Source organism: Aquila chrysaetos, chromosome 22, assembly GCF_900496995.4.
Source record: "Aquila chrysaetos chrysaetos chromosome 22, bAquChr1.4, whole genome shotgun sequence".
In the NCBI taxonomy this organism is placed as follows: domain Eukaryota; kingdom Metazoa; phylum Chordata; class Aves; order Accipitriformes; family Accipitridae; genus Aquila; species Aquila chrysaetos.
Window position 1 is genome coordinate 490,701 of NC_044025.1, and position 15,148 is coordinate 505,848.

A 15,148-nucleotide genomic window follows, 5' to 3' on the forward strand; every position below is an offset into this window, starting at 1 on the left:
AGCAAAACTCACCAGAAGACAAGTAATTAAACCATAGCTTTGTGATGAGTGAAGTTGCTTCTGGTTTTCATCCTAGAATGTGTGCTCCATCTCTTAGAACTCAGCGGATGGAGTCTGAGGTTAGGTGGTTTTATTATTATCTTGGTCATAATAATTATATTGCTTAACATGATGGTTTGGAAGCACCCTCCAGCTCAGAAAGTCCCTACAGTGGTTGCCAGAAGCCAGGAGGGTGCAACTAGGGGAGGGATGACTGTACAAGCTCTGTTTCCTAAGCTCTTCCTCCTGCCATTCACAATGGGCCACTGCGGGACCCTGGGCTCTGTGCTCTGCAGCCCTTTGGTGTGATCCAGTTTCTCTGTTGTGCTCTTATTAGCATGAGTCAAATGTGAAGGAAGGTAGCTTTCTGCTGCTGCTTTCTGGCATTATTTTCTCTGTTAACCTCTGCCTCAGCAGTGTTTGCAGTCCTGAATCTTTCATTCTGTGAAGCTGCAATATCACATAGCCTCCCCCTCAGTTACTCTGCCTGTAAAAACCCAGTGCTTGCAAAGTCTGGAGAAAGGCCATCCGTACTCAGACCTCCATGCCTTCGTGCTTCACATCCATGAAGTTAGCCCTACTGCTTTGCTGTGTTTCTTTCCAATCACGATAGGAAAAGTGTCCAGAGTAAGCTAACGGAGGCAGTGCCACTCCTTTTTTTCCGACTCACGCTCTGGCTGTCCCATCGCAATGTAGACTGTTCCTGTTTTGACTGGGAGCTGCATGCGCAACGGCTCCCTCCACGTGCAACGTGCACGGGCAGCACGTGCCGGCCACCAGAGCCCTGCCTGCCGCCTCTGCTCACCCTGCACAGTCACTAGCACTTCCTTCACAAGAGGAAGAGTGTGACTCCACTGCAAGGCTGTGATCCTGCACACTGCTTATGGCACCAGGAAAATGCACATCAGGCCACTACAGCTTCGAATGGCCCCCTCCCAAATGCACAGGTAATGGCAGCATTTGTCAGGGTTTAATTCTTCCTCCGCAGGAAGGCATGCTGTCTGGCAAGGACGGGTGGTTGCTCTCAGTCAGGTCACAGGGGGTATGAGGACACACCTGAGTTGCCCAGAAATGTGTTGAGACCTGAAAAGCAACCAAAGAGACCCAAAGATCTGGCCTGTACCTTTTCTAAGTGGGAGCTCCAGGCTGCAAGGTGCTGCAGATCCAGGAGGTTGCCTGCTGTGCCCTGCTGTGGCAGTGCCTTGATTAATCTGTTTTCTAAGCTGCCTTGCAAATCTGCCTTTGGCTTGCCCCTCTCAGCTGCATGCACACCCTGCCGCTCCTATTTGCAGGTCACCTGGCAGGACAGCAGTTGAATGCTAGTTGTAGTCCCTTGCAAAGGTAAATAAGAAGATGGTGATCGCTGTAGGCTTTTGCAGCTCTGTCACCCCCTTTGCACTCTTTTTTCACTTCCCCCTGGAGCTACCCAGAGCCGAGCAGCCTTCATCTGTGCCCAGGCACTTGCTGTTGTGGAGTCTCCCTCTTTCCTTACTGCTGGCCTTCCTGGGACCTTGACAGCTTTCCTCATTTCTGCAAGCTCCCTTCTGTGGTATCTTTCAGTAGAAAACTCCTCAGGGCATCTGCTTGTCTGAATCCAGATGTATTTCTGTCTTAGGTCCTTGGCTGCATTCTTCTCCAGGCTCCTTAGCACTAGTCCTATTGTGGCTAAGTCTCAACACAGTGCTGTGTGAAGTTTTAGCAGTTTATAACAATTAATCAGAGCAGACGCTTGAGCTGGCCTTCCCTCGGAGCCTTCCCCTCTTTCCCAGAAGCTCACTCCAGCTATTGCGGTTTCTGTAAATTCTGCTGCTTTATATTCTGCTTCTTTACTGCTGCCTGGTCCCTGGGAACCTGGTGCATCTGCCTGTCCTGCGCAGGCTGGCTGGACCTGATGCTCTGGGACCATCTGCTGGAAGCACACTTTCTGACCTGACACTTAGTATTGTTGGAGGTCCTGTAATGTTGCTGTGATACAGGCAGGTGAATCCAGGACTGGGAAAAAGTCCTGAGCTAACACCACATCTTGTGGTACAGAGACACGAGGTTTGGGGCCATCTCTGGGTGCCCCTGTAGAGAGGTGGCATTGCAAGAGGTGGCCTGAGCTGTTGAGGCTTGAGATGAGCATCGTGGAGCGAGGTGTCCTCAGCCCAACACGCTGTTCCCTTCCAGGGGTGCAGAGGCCAGAGTCAGAAGCTCCTGAGCCCACCTGAGTCTTGGCTGGCAGAGAAGGTGCTCACACATGAGACCCTCAGGCCCATGGATGTGAGGGTCTGAGATTCAGTCTTGGCTGGTAAAAATTTCTCAACCTGATGAGGCAGCGTTGCCATTGCAAAGCACTCTTTGCAAAGCACTCTTTGCTCTATTCCACTGCCACTTTTTGGTTTACACCAGTTTCAAAAGAGCACTTTTTCAGCCATGTGTATCTGTTGCAAGTCACTGAAAACACCACATTGAAGACACATTTTCTTTAGAAAGTGGCTGCAGTGCAGCAACCCCTTGTCACTTAGAAAATGCCCATCAGCCAAACACATCACCTCATCTCTCCTCTGCAATTCTGGTATTTCCGCAAAATACCAGGCTCAGAAATAAATGCTTTTGCATTGAAAAGCTTTGGGATGGTGTCAGTTTCTGAGGAAATGCTTCTGGGCTTAGCCAAAACATATTGTGCTTTGGTGCTATTTTCAGATTTTTATTACTTTGAGGTAAATCAGATGCTTTCTTAGAAAAATGTCCCATTTCCCAGTTCTCTTTATTGAGTAGTCTAATATTGGTATCACATGAGCATTAGGACACAGCAGAGATGTGACTGTTTCGGACTCTTTTTTCCTCAGAAAATTTCTAGACACCTCCTTAACTGACACACCTCCTCCCCACCGCAACCCTGCCTTTGCTAAACACCGCAGGAAAAATCAAACTTTTATACAAAATTCTTTCTGCTTTTACCTTTTCATGGTAGTCTCACCCCCTATCTCTGACAGGGTGCTGCACACACAGTGTAGGCTCCTGGTGCTTTCTCCTTTTTGCGTCTAGATGGTCGTGAAGGGCTTTGATCCTGAAGGGGCTGTTGCTGCCAGCAGGCTCGAGAAGAGCTGGTGACTGTGGACATTGGACTTTCCCAGTATCCTGGTTTATAAAGAGGAAATCACTACAAGTGCTCATCTCCCGTGTTGCCTTGGGCCATGGCCTTCATCTGTTTCATGTTCCTCCATCTCTTGTACGAGCATTACTTTGTGCAGCAGAACTGCACATACTTGTGGGATGGAGGCTCTTCAGATGATCTCACCTTTTCTTAAACTCCACACTTTTCTCACTGTCGTGTTCTGTGATCCCGTCTTTGCACTCTCGTGGCTGTCAGGGCTAAGAAAACCTCCCACAGTTTTGCTCATCACCTGCCGAGTGAATCCTGAACCACTTCTGCCTTTTTATCACAACAGAGATCCTAATGGCATGAGGCCCTTCACAGCGAGGGGACCAGCGTGCCCAGTGCAGGGGCACTCGTTTATCTGCCTCTGTTGCCCAGTTACCCATCTGAGCGTACTCTAACCAGTACTAACACGTTGACAGCCACCCCAGCCTGCGCCACCCAGCAGCACCTGCTCTTGTCCTCCTCCCTGCAGTAGCTAAGCCCACTCTTCTCTGCTCAAAATAGATATTTTGTTCACTACTTTCTTACCTTAATTTCCCCAGGAACAACGAAAGCACCACAAGTCTTACCAGCCTCAGAAACTAAAATAGTTGTTATGGAAGAAGAGTGTAAGTACCTCTCCCCCCACTCCCCCCATATAGCTTCTTTCCCCTTATTTGTTTTGTTTTTATGAGACAGTTTGCATAAATGCTTTATTGCCTCCTGGAATCTTCTTTAATCGCTACTTCTCTTTGATTTCTCCCAAAGCCACTGATCTTTCCCTAGATCTTTCAAAAAATATGATTTATATTGCTGGTGTCTATCTTAGAGAGGGAGAGGTTGATGACTATTGCAATGGTAACTTGAAGAACATGCTACTTAAAATTGCAGCTGGATTTTAAGCATTCCCAGCTCTTTCAATACATGGGTTTATTGATACTTGTAAGATGTGCTTGTTACAGCCTTTGATTTAGCAGGTTTTTTTGTTGGTTTGGTTTTGGGTTTGGGGTTTTTTTTGAGGATAGGTGAGAAAACCAAAAGAGGCTATAGGAAATACAAGAAAAAAGATTGCGTCTTCTAAGCATAAGTCATAAGAAAATTGCAGAAAATACATCTGCGCCCTCCTATCACATTTTTCCTTGAGTCTCTAGAAAACAAGAACAGATTTCCCAAAATGTTTAATTTGATTTAATGTGGCGGAAGTGCTTTTTAGCATTCCCTCCTATTCAGTTGTCACGAATGCAGTAGGAAACGGGCACACAAAAATAAAAATCAAAGTATATATACAAATGTAGATCTAGAAGCCATTGCCTGGCCCTTGGTTCAGCTCTTTCTGGTGGAGGGCATTATTTCTGTGTCGGAGAGTCTCTCCCTGCTGGGGGACACCGTGCCACCCAGGCAGCGTCAGCACGCTGGACAGCCTACCAGGATCCCGTCCAAATGAGCAGGCACCCGGAGAGCCGAGGACCAGGCGGTTATTTTGAGATCTGTGCTATATTTCCATTCCAGCTGCTCACGCCCAGAACTGACAGCACAGCTGGCTGTGCCTCTCTGTTGACAATTCCACTTTGCAGATTTTATGGGGATATTTCCTTCTTGGAAAGCTCAATCGTTTATGATTTTAAAGGACATCTGATTGCAGCCACAGCAGGGACCAGCCAGGTATCCTTTAAAAGCTTTTCTGATTAGAAAACTGCACTTGAAATTTGCTCTTGTGTTGTGCTTAGCCTTCCACTGCACTGGGAATATCAAGCTGAGATGCAGCACTATTAATGCAATGACCACACCATCCTTCCCCAGGATTTTTCCTTTGTGTTCACCAGCATAGAACCATGCTACATATTTGCATCGCATTAGACATATGCTGTTTTCACTAAAAGCCAAATTTCAACAATAGAAAGGAAACTGGCAAAATGCCGTGTGGCTTGCATGGAAGTTTGTCCTTTTGGAAAACTTCTTTCCTCTGTGGGAATATTATTCTTGACTGTCTGTTTTTATCGTAATGATGTGAAGAGATGGTAAAGTCTCCAGAATTAAAGTTGTAATTGACTTTTTCCTTCACATTCCTTTTTCGTGATCTCTCTCAATTGTTATCTAAGTAACACATAGTCCCCCTGATTTTTATGGTTACTGATGATCTATCATAGAATTGCACATGTGTATAACATATGGGGAGGTAATGAAGATGTTGTGAGGTGTGATGAACTGAAAAGCTGACAAGTATCTCATTCTTGTAAAATTCTTGCCTTTCTTTTAAATATCTGTATTCCAAAGCTTGTCTGGCACCTGTAGGTTGTCCCACCTCTCATTGTTTCACTGTAAGGTTGTAAAATGATCCACTGGATTTTAAACACCGTGTTGAGAAAGCACCATGCAAACTTTGTGGTAGCTGCAGTTCCCTGGGAAAGGAGAGACGGCCTCGCACAGGCAGCGTGGTCACAGTGCTTGGTCACTTCTGTTTGGCCCATGGTGCGAGGCAGGCATCTTACCAGGTAGGCTGGGCAAGGGTGTTAGAGCCTACACCTCAGGAAGCTCACCGTGTTCTGCCCATGGCCCAGACAGTCCCTATGGGCAAGGGGATAAAACCCCATCACTCCATGTAGTCCCACATGCCTCACCCCCTGTAGCCCTGTTGTTCCCAGTGTCTACATTTTTAACTAGTGTTTTTCCTGAAGGTCCCAGTTCCTTCCTGGATGGTCTGGCCTTCTTTCTACCCCTTCCTTTGGAAAAGGAGTGCATTATCACGTATTTCCCCCTTGGAGCACTGTTAAAGTCTTTCTTACCACCTCCAAGTGTAGCTGCTAGCAAATCCTGCCACATTCTGAGTCACCCCTGCCTTCCTCCTCCTCCAGTGGCTACAGACCTCTGGGCACTGCTTCATCCTTGACTCAAGGCAGGTTTACTCACCAGACAGCACTCAAAATGCAGCCCAGGCCTCCACGGTGTTCTGTCTCTGGTTTTGGGTAACTTTTTTCTCTGGAAGCCTATTTTTTGTCCCGCTACGTTCCATCTCAGCACCTTCCAATGCCTAGCTGACACCTGACACGAGGCAGCAGAGTGCAAGGAGGCAGACTGGTACCATAGTTTCTTGGAAACATCTGCATTGTTACGATGATGTGCATGGGATCTCACCCCCAGCTGCTGTCCCCCTTGCCTACATGCTGGCTGGAGCAGGACCTCTAGTTCCCTTTGACAGGGGCACTGTTTGGTGTGGGCCTCACAGATCTCATGACAGTATGGAGAAACCCAAGGATCTCATGGTGTTTCTGGTGTAGAGACAACCCTGATACCAGTCTGAATCTGGGAGCAAAGACAGCACACTTGGGAGATCTGGGATCTGATGGTGCTGCATTTCGAGAGCTGTCTGGATTCAAATCTGCCTTGCATCCTTGTCCAGTCCATGTGGATGCAACCCTATACTCAGGGTGAGTACTGGGACCTGTCAGTCAGTTGGGTTTCCCGATGCCCCCACTACATGGTATGTGCATGGCATGGGGTACCACTCAGCTTCATTCAGTGGTGTGGACACCTTCAAATGAGCTAGAGCCGTTTAGCAGATGTAACAAACTGGACCATGGAATGTGATGAGTGCTGGCCTGGTCACAGGGGTGTAGCGTTGATCTTAACACCAGCTTTGGTCCACATGTCAAGCTAGACTCTGAGGGGCAGATTCAGAAAGCAAAGCTGGTGTCTGGGAAAGTCTTTCCATGATGCTGCATATTTTGACATGGTACCACAGTCTTACACCTTCCTCTGAGTATATGCTTTTGTTTGAGCATTGTCAGACTAGAGCAGCCCTAGAGATACTTTCTTCAGAAAGCACTGGGGCTCAAAAGAGAAGCTATGCCTATTACTCTTATCAAAAAGTCTTCCTATTGAGCCCAGTAAACATGAGATAGTTGCAGTAGCCTCATCCATAGTGAAAAAGTGTTAAATAAGACGTATTATCTTGTGTTTGCCACAGGCTAAGATTGTGCAGTTGGATGGTCACAGCTCACAGGTAGGAACTTGCAGGGATGGGGTAACTTGATCATGTGCCCTGATGCAGAGAGAAAAGTCCTTTATGCTCACTTCAACATCCAGAGGACTCAAAATGGTAATGTGATCCTGTCACTGTGCAGCTTGAAGTAGCTAAACAAGGTTTGGGAGTCTGTGGCTACAGACCTGCTTGGTAAACAGAATAGGAATCAGTGTCAAAGTTTAGAAATATTTTGATGGAGGCAAAAATGTAAGAAGGTTCAAAGCAATCTGTAGAGCATTCTGAGATGGAAGGTTTATGCAGGACAAAGATACTAAAATCTTACCAGTTTCATTTTTAACAGGTAAGCTAATGTTTGAAATCTCTGAAAAGGTCAGGTAGTCCCTTTTGCTTGTTTTCTACTGTTGAGTTCTCCTCTAGTTTATTTCCTTGACTGCAACAAACAGGTAGAGTCTTGAGGGTAAAAAAAGGATACAGGCTGGGTGGAGAAAGCATGGTTTGTATACCACCAGGATACAAGGGGATGCGCCAGTGACAGGCAGATGTTCTAAACCAACATGTGGATCATTGCAGCTGCTCACCTGGACTCTGCTCATGCCCTTTGTCTGGGTCACTATCTAGCTAATCTGGTTGAGTGCCTTTACTTTACCGGCCTGTGTAGACTGGCAGTGCTGGCTGGGCTGTCTAATCTCACTCTGCGGGTGCTCTGCAGCAGAGAGAGATTTTGGATCAGATGAGAAGATGAAAGAGGGAGAAAGAGAAGAGGTCGTGCTGAGTTGTGCTGGGAACATGAGGACTGGGGGATAATGTGAGGCACCTGAATGAAAGCTGGGCTCTCTGGATTGATTTTGGGGGCCTTTATTTCAACTGCTGGGGATCACAAGCCCTCCCTGAAGTCCCTTTAGAGATCCCCGTGGGAAGGTAGGTGAAGCAGCCCTTCTTTCTCCAATTAAGTCTGACTGTCCACACACCAGTTTGGGTCCACAGATTTCATAGCTGTCATCCTGGTGATGTCATTGGACTAAGTTTGTAGGCTTATTGGTTTAGACTCATTCTGGCTCTCCCTCTTCCATTTAATACCTTCCCCAATGCTGGGTGTTGGAAATGTTTTCCTTACTTTCTCTCTCCCAGGTGAGGTAGGCCTGGTGGACTTGCATGATCACAATGGCTCAGTGATGTCTTCACTGTCATGTGGTTTGTAAGTCACATCTAGTTGAATGGAAGCTTCAGCATATACTGCACTAAGATGTACCCTGTAATTAAGGTTCAGCCAATTCCCCCAAACCTTGTCTCAAGTCCAGTCTGGCATGGCCTTTATTGGGTGACCATGGCAAACCTTCACATTAATTGGCTGGTCAATCTCTGGTCACTCCAGTCTGAAGGCACTGTGCTCTCCTGGAGCCAGTAATGCTACAAACGTGAGCGCTGTGCTGTTGGTTTGAAGTTGAAGGGTGTCCAGCCAGCCCAGAGCACGGGTAGAACAGAGAGGTCAGTCCACCAGGAGCCATGCGGACAGACCAGTTTTCAATATTAGACTAAAAATAAGTCCTGGCGTGGCCTCTGCTCAGATGATTTAAAACCCACAACTGGAGGTGTGGTTGATAATTGAGCAGAGCCTGCACGCATGCAGGCATGGTACCTTGACGTGTACGTGTTGGAGATCTCGCTGCTAGTCTGCAGAGAGAGCTGTGTTGTGCCTGCCTGCTGTAAGGTCTCGGTCATTGCTTATTTTGCACACTGTGTATTTTTTAAATAGCCATCACATCTACTACTCTAGATGAGATGTAAAGACAGGCCATTGTGACTGTAAAGGCAGGGATGGACAGTGTAGAGTGAAGTGTAGGATGGAAGTTGATGTCCCCTGGAAGAACTGAGGCTGTAAGCCCAGCCTTCAGAGCAGGCGGCTGTGTATCAGGAAATCTGCTCTGTCTGACTCCATCGTGTGATCCTGGCATGTTGCTTCACTTCTTGGGCTTCAGCTGTTCCTCCTGCAAAGCATACGTGCTGGCACTGGCTCTGCAAAAGGCTTTTTAGGTTGTTGAGCAAATCCCCTCATTGAAGTATTATGTTGCTGCTATTACAATTGAAGATGGGTATTTGGGAAAATAAAATGCTGCAGTGCTCACATGTGCATTCTGGGACCTTTGTGGTAGAGAAAAGCATAGGAAGGAGTCCTTCATAGGGGCAATAGCTACCTGTCCTATGGAAACACGCAGTCCCTTGGTGCTCAGAAACCTTTAAACTTGCTCCTCAGGGAAACACCTGAATAGGTCAGATGGGAGATGTGGGGAATGCTGCCTGTGTTGTTTTGACCAGCAATATCTGATGCTCTGAGATGAGTGTCCTGCAGTCTGCATTTGTATTTTGGGATGAACTTCTAGTCTGCAGCCATTGAGCCTCATGATCCCCTCAGGAACTGGGAACATAATTCCAGCAGGTTCTATTTCAATAAAATGCAGGGGTAAATATTGGGTCATTTCCAAATGAATAAACACGCAGGAGCAGAATTTTTATCAGCTCCAGAGTCCCCAGGCTGTTGCCAGGCAAGCCCCAGTCTGCACAGGCCCTTCTGATTTTATGTCCAGATAGCAGCAGTGAGCATCCAGCCTCTGTTCAGGTTTATTAAAGAGAAGAGAGTGTCATACCAGACGTACAGAAATCTGCCACAGAGAGAATGGTTAGGATCAACAGCCCTTCAGTGTATTAATCAGTGTAAATCATGGATTTAGTGTGGCTCACGCCAGGATTACAGTGCTACAACTAAGGAATAGCTTGGCCAGACACCTTCTCATCCATGTTCTCCTGACAAGCAGTTGGATGAACTCAGTTGAGAGGAACCTCAGCAATTCTGTGTTTTATCAGTAAGTACATGAGGCATATACAGAGCAGGCAATTTGTATACACTCTCCAACCAGCTGAGTTCATCTGTCTAACTGAATGTCTAAATATTGAGAGAATAAAGTGTCTGTACTCTGTGAACCCACCAGTCAAAGTTATTTATAAAAAAAAAAAGGAGCAGAGAAACTACTGCTGTCTCCCTGCTCTCCTCGACAGTAGCTGTAGTTTGTGAAAAATTAACTATAATTTATAGTCCAAGCTGCATTAATTAACTCTTTGCAGGGGGAATATTTCACCATATTTCTGGGAACCGGCTGGTGAGCTGTCTGCAAAGGTTAAATGACGTGCATGGTAGGAATTGTGTAAGAATCCCTGCACAATCATTAATGGCCTTTTTGCGTAGATGGATTGTTTGAAGGGAAGTCCACATGGCAATGTCAGTGCCTGTGGCTCTCCTCTCTGTTGCCCTGTCATTGATGTTAGTCCCAAATAACCTAGGCATGCAGTGGAAAATAGACGCTCTGAATGACTACGGTGCCCTGAATCTCTCATGTGTTTATGCTGCACTGTCCTCACCGACTGGGACAGCAACAATAAAACGTGGCTTCAGATTGTTCGCAATCACATTCATCAAGAGGCAGCCCTCTTTTCCTTGTCCTCACCTTATTCCCTTCTGTTGTTGTCAGCCCTGGGACTGAGATCAGCTGGAGATCTGACTTGCTGATGGGTTTGCTGCTCCAGGCCTTCTTCCACCTTAAAGGAGCTTTGTGACCAGTTTGCCTGTGTGTTTGCAGAGGCCCCTGTCTCAAGGGCACCTACCTTATTGCCACTGGTCTAATTTCACTATTTTTTCTAATACAAGAGCCAGGAAGGGGCAGGTTTAAAAGAAGTAAATGGAGATGTGTCTTTACACACTGTGTACGTAACACTGGAGCTCTTGTCATAATGTTCTAGATGCTACAAGATTAGATTTGTTCAAACAGCAACTAGACACATTCATGGAAGAGAAATCCGTCAAAGGCTACTAAATGTGAAGACACTGCGGCTGGCTTAGGTAGTCCCTGAGCTACTCCTCCTAGATGGCCAGAAGAAAACTATCATTGCATGCTCGGGCTGATCTTAACCATTGGCTGTTGGCCACTGTCAGAGACAAGACAGGGCTTTGGTTTGACCAGTACTGCTCAGCTTATAGTCTTATAATGGCCTGTATTTCACGACACTCTCAACAGGGAACTGAGCTGACTGCCTCTTTTTGTAGCCTTTGCTACATCTCTGCTGCTAACAAATGGCTCATAGTAATATGATTCTGTGATCCAGTTTTAAAACACTTTGTGCTTCTTTGGCAGAAAAGGCATGGCACTTGCAGAAAACAGAATTTAAAAGATAATGACATTAACAAGATGCTTCTAGGAGAACTGCTCAACCATGTATTTTTCTGACAGGCATAGCTCTGTTGACAGTTCTCTTTCCAGAAGTGCACAACATGCATGTCCCAAGCCTCATACATGTCAGTGTCTTTTTTATTTGTTTAAAAGGAACAGAATTGTTTATATGGGATGAAAATCCCATGCAATCTCTAGCTGGTCAGCACTGTAATCCACTCTGGTATCACAACATCACAGAGCACTGCATCTTCCCATCCACCTTTTCTGGTGAAAAGGGTACCTTTTTAACTGAGGTGTTTTCTATGGGGAGGTTTCTGGGCTCTGTTTTTATTTCTCCCTCTCTGCTCCTCCCTGACTGTGGGAAGGCTCACTCCAGAATCCTTTCCTGTAGGATTTATGATGTGAGACATTGCCAGATGGACCGTTTTGCTTGCTAGCAACTGGTACATTTGATGGTTGCAGGGGTGATGGCTTCCTGCAGGCTGTGCTTGTTCTTCATCCATGTGCCTTTCAATTTGCACCAGTGCTTTGGTTCATGAAGTTTCAGTGCTCCCTGAGCTGACAGCACGCTTGCAGCTTTAACAGGGACCTGTTCATTGTGCAGTTTTAAGGTACTTCAGTAAAAGCCTGCAAGCACTACAAACCAAAGGCTGCCCTGCGAGCATTTTTCAGCAGCTCCCGTGCTGTGTGCTGGCCAGGCAGCACTCAGGGACTGTTAGAAGGGACAGTGGCTGTCTTCTGTGTACCTGCTCCCCTGCAATTTTCACACTTCCCTGGCAGGCCCTTGCTTGCTCTGCTGTTGCTTCTGCCTCCACAAGACTGGCCCAGCCAGCCCCAAGAGAGCTGCAGAGCAAAGCAGGTAGCTCCCACTAGCCTGGCAGCCTGCACAACCTGCAGCTTCCCATGCACATGGACAGTGAAGCCCACGCACAGCCTGGCTCCGACTGTGTTTTGGGACACAGTCGCATGCTGCCAGGCTAGGTTTTATTTTCATGCTGATTTTTAAAATGGCATTTGGTGTTAAGGCTTGGTTTAAGTGGCTGGATCAAGTAATAGCTAAAGGAGAGGCCTTGCAAAGAAAGTCTGGGTGCTATCATACAGTTAGAAGTCCTCTGCCCCAAACCTGCAGCTCTCCACTGGCCTTAGAAGAAATATGCTACTATCTTGTAAAGGTATAAATTATACAGACTTGTTACAAAGCCATTACGATGGCTTCAGCCTCTAGTTCCCGTTAATCTTAATCAGAAGGGCTGCTGAATTTCCCTACAGAAGTTGGGGAGTTTTCATATTTGAGGGTTTTTTTGCAAGGGTTTCTTTGGTAGCTTGGTCAAATCATCGTCTGTTCTAAAACCCAGCATACACTCTAGTATGTGTATGCTGCTCTGCACATTTGGCTCCCAGCTGGCTGGCATTACGTGCCCTAGGAGGGGAGCAGCTATTTGCTGTCCCAGGGCCATGTGCATTTTCAGTCTTTGCTGAAGTATTTGCCATGTCTGGTTTGCAGAGCACTTTGGGACAACTTGCTCTGCCCTGGATAGCTGTGAAAAGACAACCCCAGAGGCAATGGTTATTCAAGGCAAAGCATAGAAATAGCTCTGCTTGGTGCATAACCCCAGCTCTGTCAGACAGCGGAAGGCGTTGACTTCCCTATGGCAACAGAAGACAATGGGGTTGGAGAACGCATCGGTTCAAGCAACATGAACAGTAAGCTTGGGTCTGCCTTGAGCTGTGTGCAGGTAACAGTGTGGGCTACTCCTGCTGCGCACAGCCTGATGAGAAAACTCCTCATTCAGAGACGCATGGGCCCCATGCAGTCAGAGAGAGTCCAAGAAACGAGAGCTGGAACGAGCTTGTTTGGTTGCTCATGTGCCAAGCATCACCCAAATGTGAGACGCTTTACAGGGTGCTGGGAGCCCTCCTTTACCTGTGAGAGCCCGGACGTGCCTGGCAGGCGCTGGGCTGGAGCTGGAGCGTGAGAGCGGAGACCGTGGCTCTGGCGGAGTGGGCTGCAGCCGGAGGCAGCAGGGCAGGCACCTGCGGCAGCCTCTGGGCTGCTCGGGGGCTGGCCGGGGTGCAGGGAGCAGCCGGGGCAGGCTCTGGCATGCCTCGCTGCTTCTCCCGTGGCTCTGACTAGCTCCTGCCTGCGGCTTTGGCTCCAGCCTTCTTCCTCGAATCCTGTGTCAATGAGGCGATCAGTCTTCAGCGACTGGTCTGAAGTCACTAACCTCTTCATGAGGTCCGTTCATGCTTTGGAAAACAGGATGGAGGAGGGTTTCTCCTCAGAAGCCTCTAGTACAGCATAAAAGGGACTGGAAAGCAGGTAGTAGCCACACTGCTGGAGATGTAACTGTGTTAGGGTATAGGCAAGGTGGGTAGTCCAGGAAGGGGGACTATCTTTAGTGAAGTTAAGTCTTCAGTTGGAAAAAGCAGATGCTTTTGAATGCCCAGGCCTTCTTTCAGTTATGTAAGATGGGTCTGCATTCCCCAAAGCTGGTCTGCTTTTGTAACCCGGACCAGTTGCTCTAACAAAAGGTTTCTCCCTTCCTAGAAGCCTTTGTCTTGCCTATGGAGACTCTCTGTTTTGGGCTGTAAGTTTGTCTGAGTCATTCAGAGGTGGGATCTGCAGTGAAATTCTGCAAAGTACTGTCAGTTTTGTTTGTACCTTACATGGCTGGAGGGCTTTTCTCCAGAAAGAAATTTGGATTTGGAAAAGCATCAGTATCCCAGGAAACTTGAGTCGTGCTGGCTGCCTCCCTTTTAGCACAGACCAGGGCTGACTGACTTCTACTGCTGAACTTCTGCTTGGTCTCCTGAGGCAGCCCCATTGGGGCATGACAGAGAAAGGCTCAGAAATAGGGGAGGGAGAGATGGAGCTGTTCTTGCTTGTGCTGGACCTGTTCCAGGGATAATGAGGGCACTTGCTGCTGGCTCTGAAAACTTATTTCCTCCCAAGGATGTGGAGCAATGAAATGTCCCCTGCAGTATCTCTGGATCTTGGTCCAGCATCGTGATGCAAATCAGGCCTCAGCAGCACGCCTCTGTGACTCTGCAGCACATGTTCTTCCTAACCTTCTGCCTGCCTGCTGGTGCAGGGTTGCATGCATGTATAAGGGGAAGGCAAGGAGAGGTGGGAAACGGGCACTTTTCCCTGCAGCTTGCCAAAAATATGATCTTGTCCTGACATGCTGGCTGCTTAAAGGAAGGCGTGCCCTCAACTCTTCACTCACTTGGCCACTTTTGCTGGGAAAAGAAAGGTCAAGTCACAGCCCCAGGACCTGGAGAGGTGAAGATGGGTCTAAAGGTACAGGCTGAGGTTTGTAGCTCTGTGGTTTTTACTTTGGCAAATGATCTAGTTGAAAATCGTCTAAGAAAACAGAATTGCCCAACATAGGAAATAACAGTATATCCTTTTTGTGTGTGTTTTTTTTTTTTTTTCCCCTGCAGTAACCACAACTCTCTCCTCCTGGTCCGGGCATGCTAGAAAATGCAACGAAACAGCCAAGTCCTATTGTGTCAATGGTGGAGTATGCTACTACATTGAGGGGATTAATCAGCTGTCTTGCAAGTAAGTGAGTGTAGCTCTTGTGTCAGTATGGAAATTACTTGGCCGGGGGAGAGGAGACTTCTGTGCAATTGCCGAGGAGGGGTAGCTCTGAAATTCTCCTGGCAATTGCAGTTTGACCCGTGCAGGTTCAAAAAGGGAGACTAGAGGGGCAGGGGTGGGGGAGGAGAGTTCATGTTTTCTTTTTTGTGTGAGTGCCACTGTTCACTTTTCCTGACTGC

General features: G+C 47.4%; 1 protein-coding gene across 5 annotated transcripts in view; it reads left to right on the plus strand.

The window, feature by feature from the left end:
* The window catches only part of NRG2 (neuregulin 2), a 174,006-nt gene that overhangs the window by 122,089 nt on the left and 36,769 nt on the right, over window positions 1–15,148 (plus strand). For 3 of the 5 annotated variants that reach the window (XM_029997811.2, XM_029997810.2, XM_029997812.2), the window contains exons 4-5: window positions 3,727–3,792; window positions 14,810–14,930. In XM_029997811.2, the coding sequence (XP_029853671.1) occupies window positions 3,727–3,792; window positions 14,810–14,930 (187 nt within the window). The remainder of the gene's footprint in view (window positions 1–3,726; window positions 3,793–14,809; window positions 14,931–15,148) is intronic. The other 2 variants (XM_029997814.2, XM_029997813.2) reach the window with 1 other exon arrangement.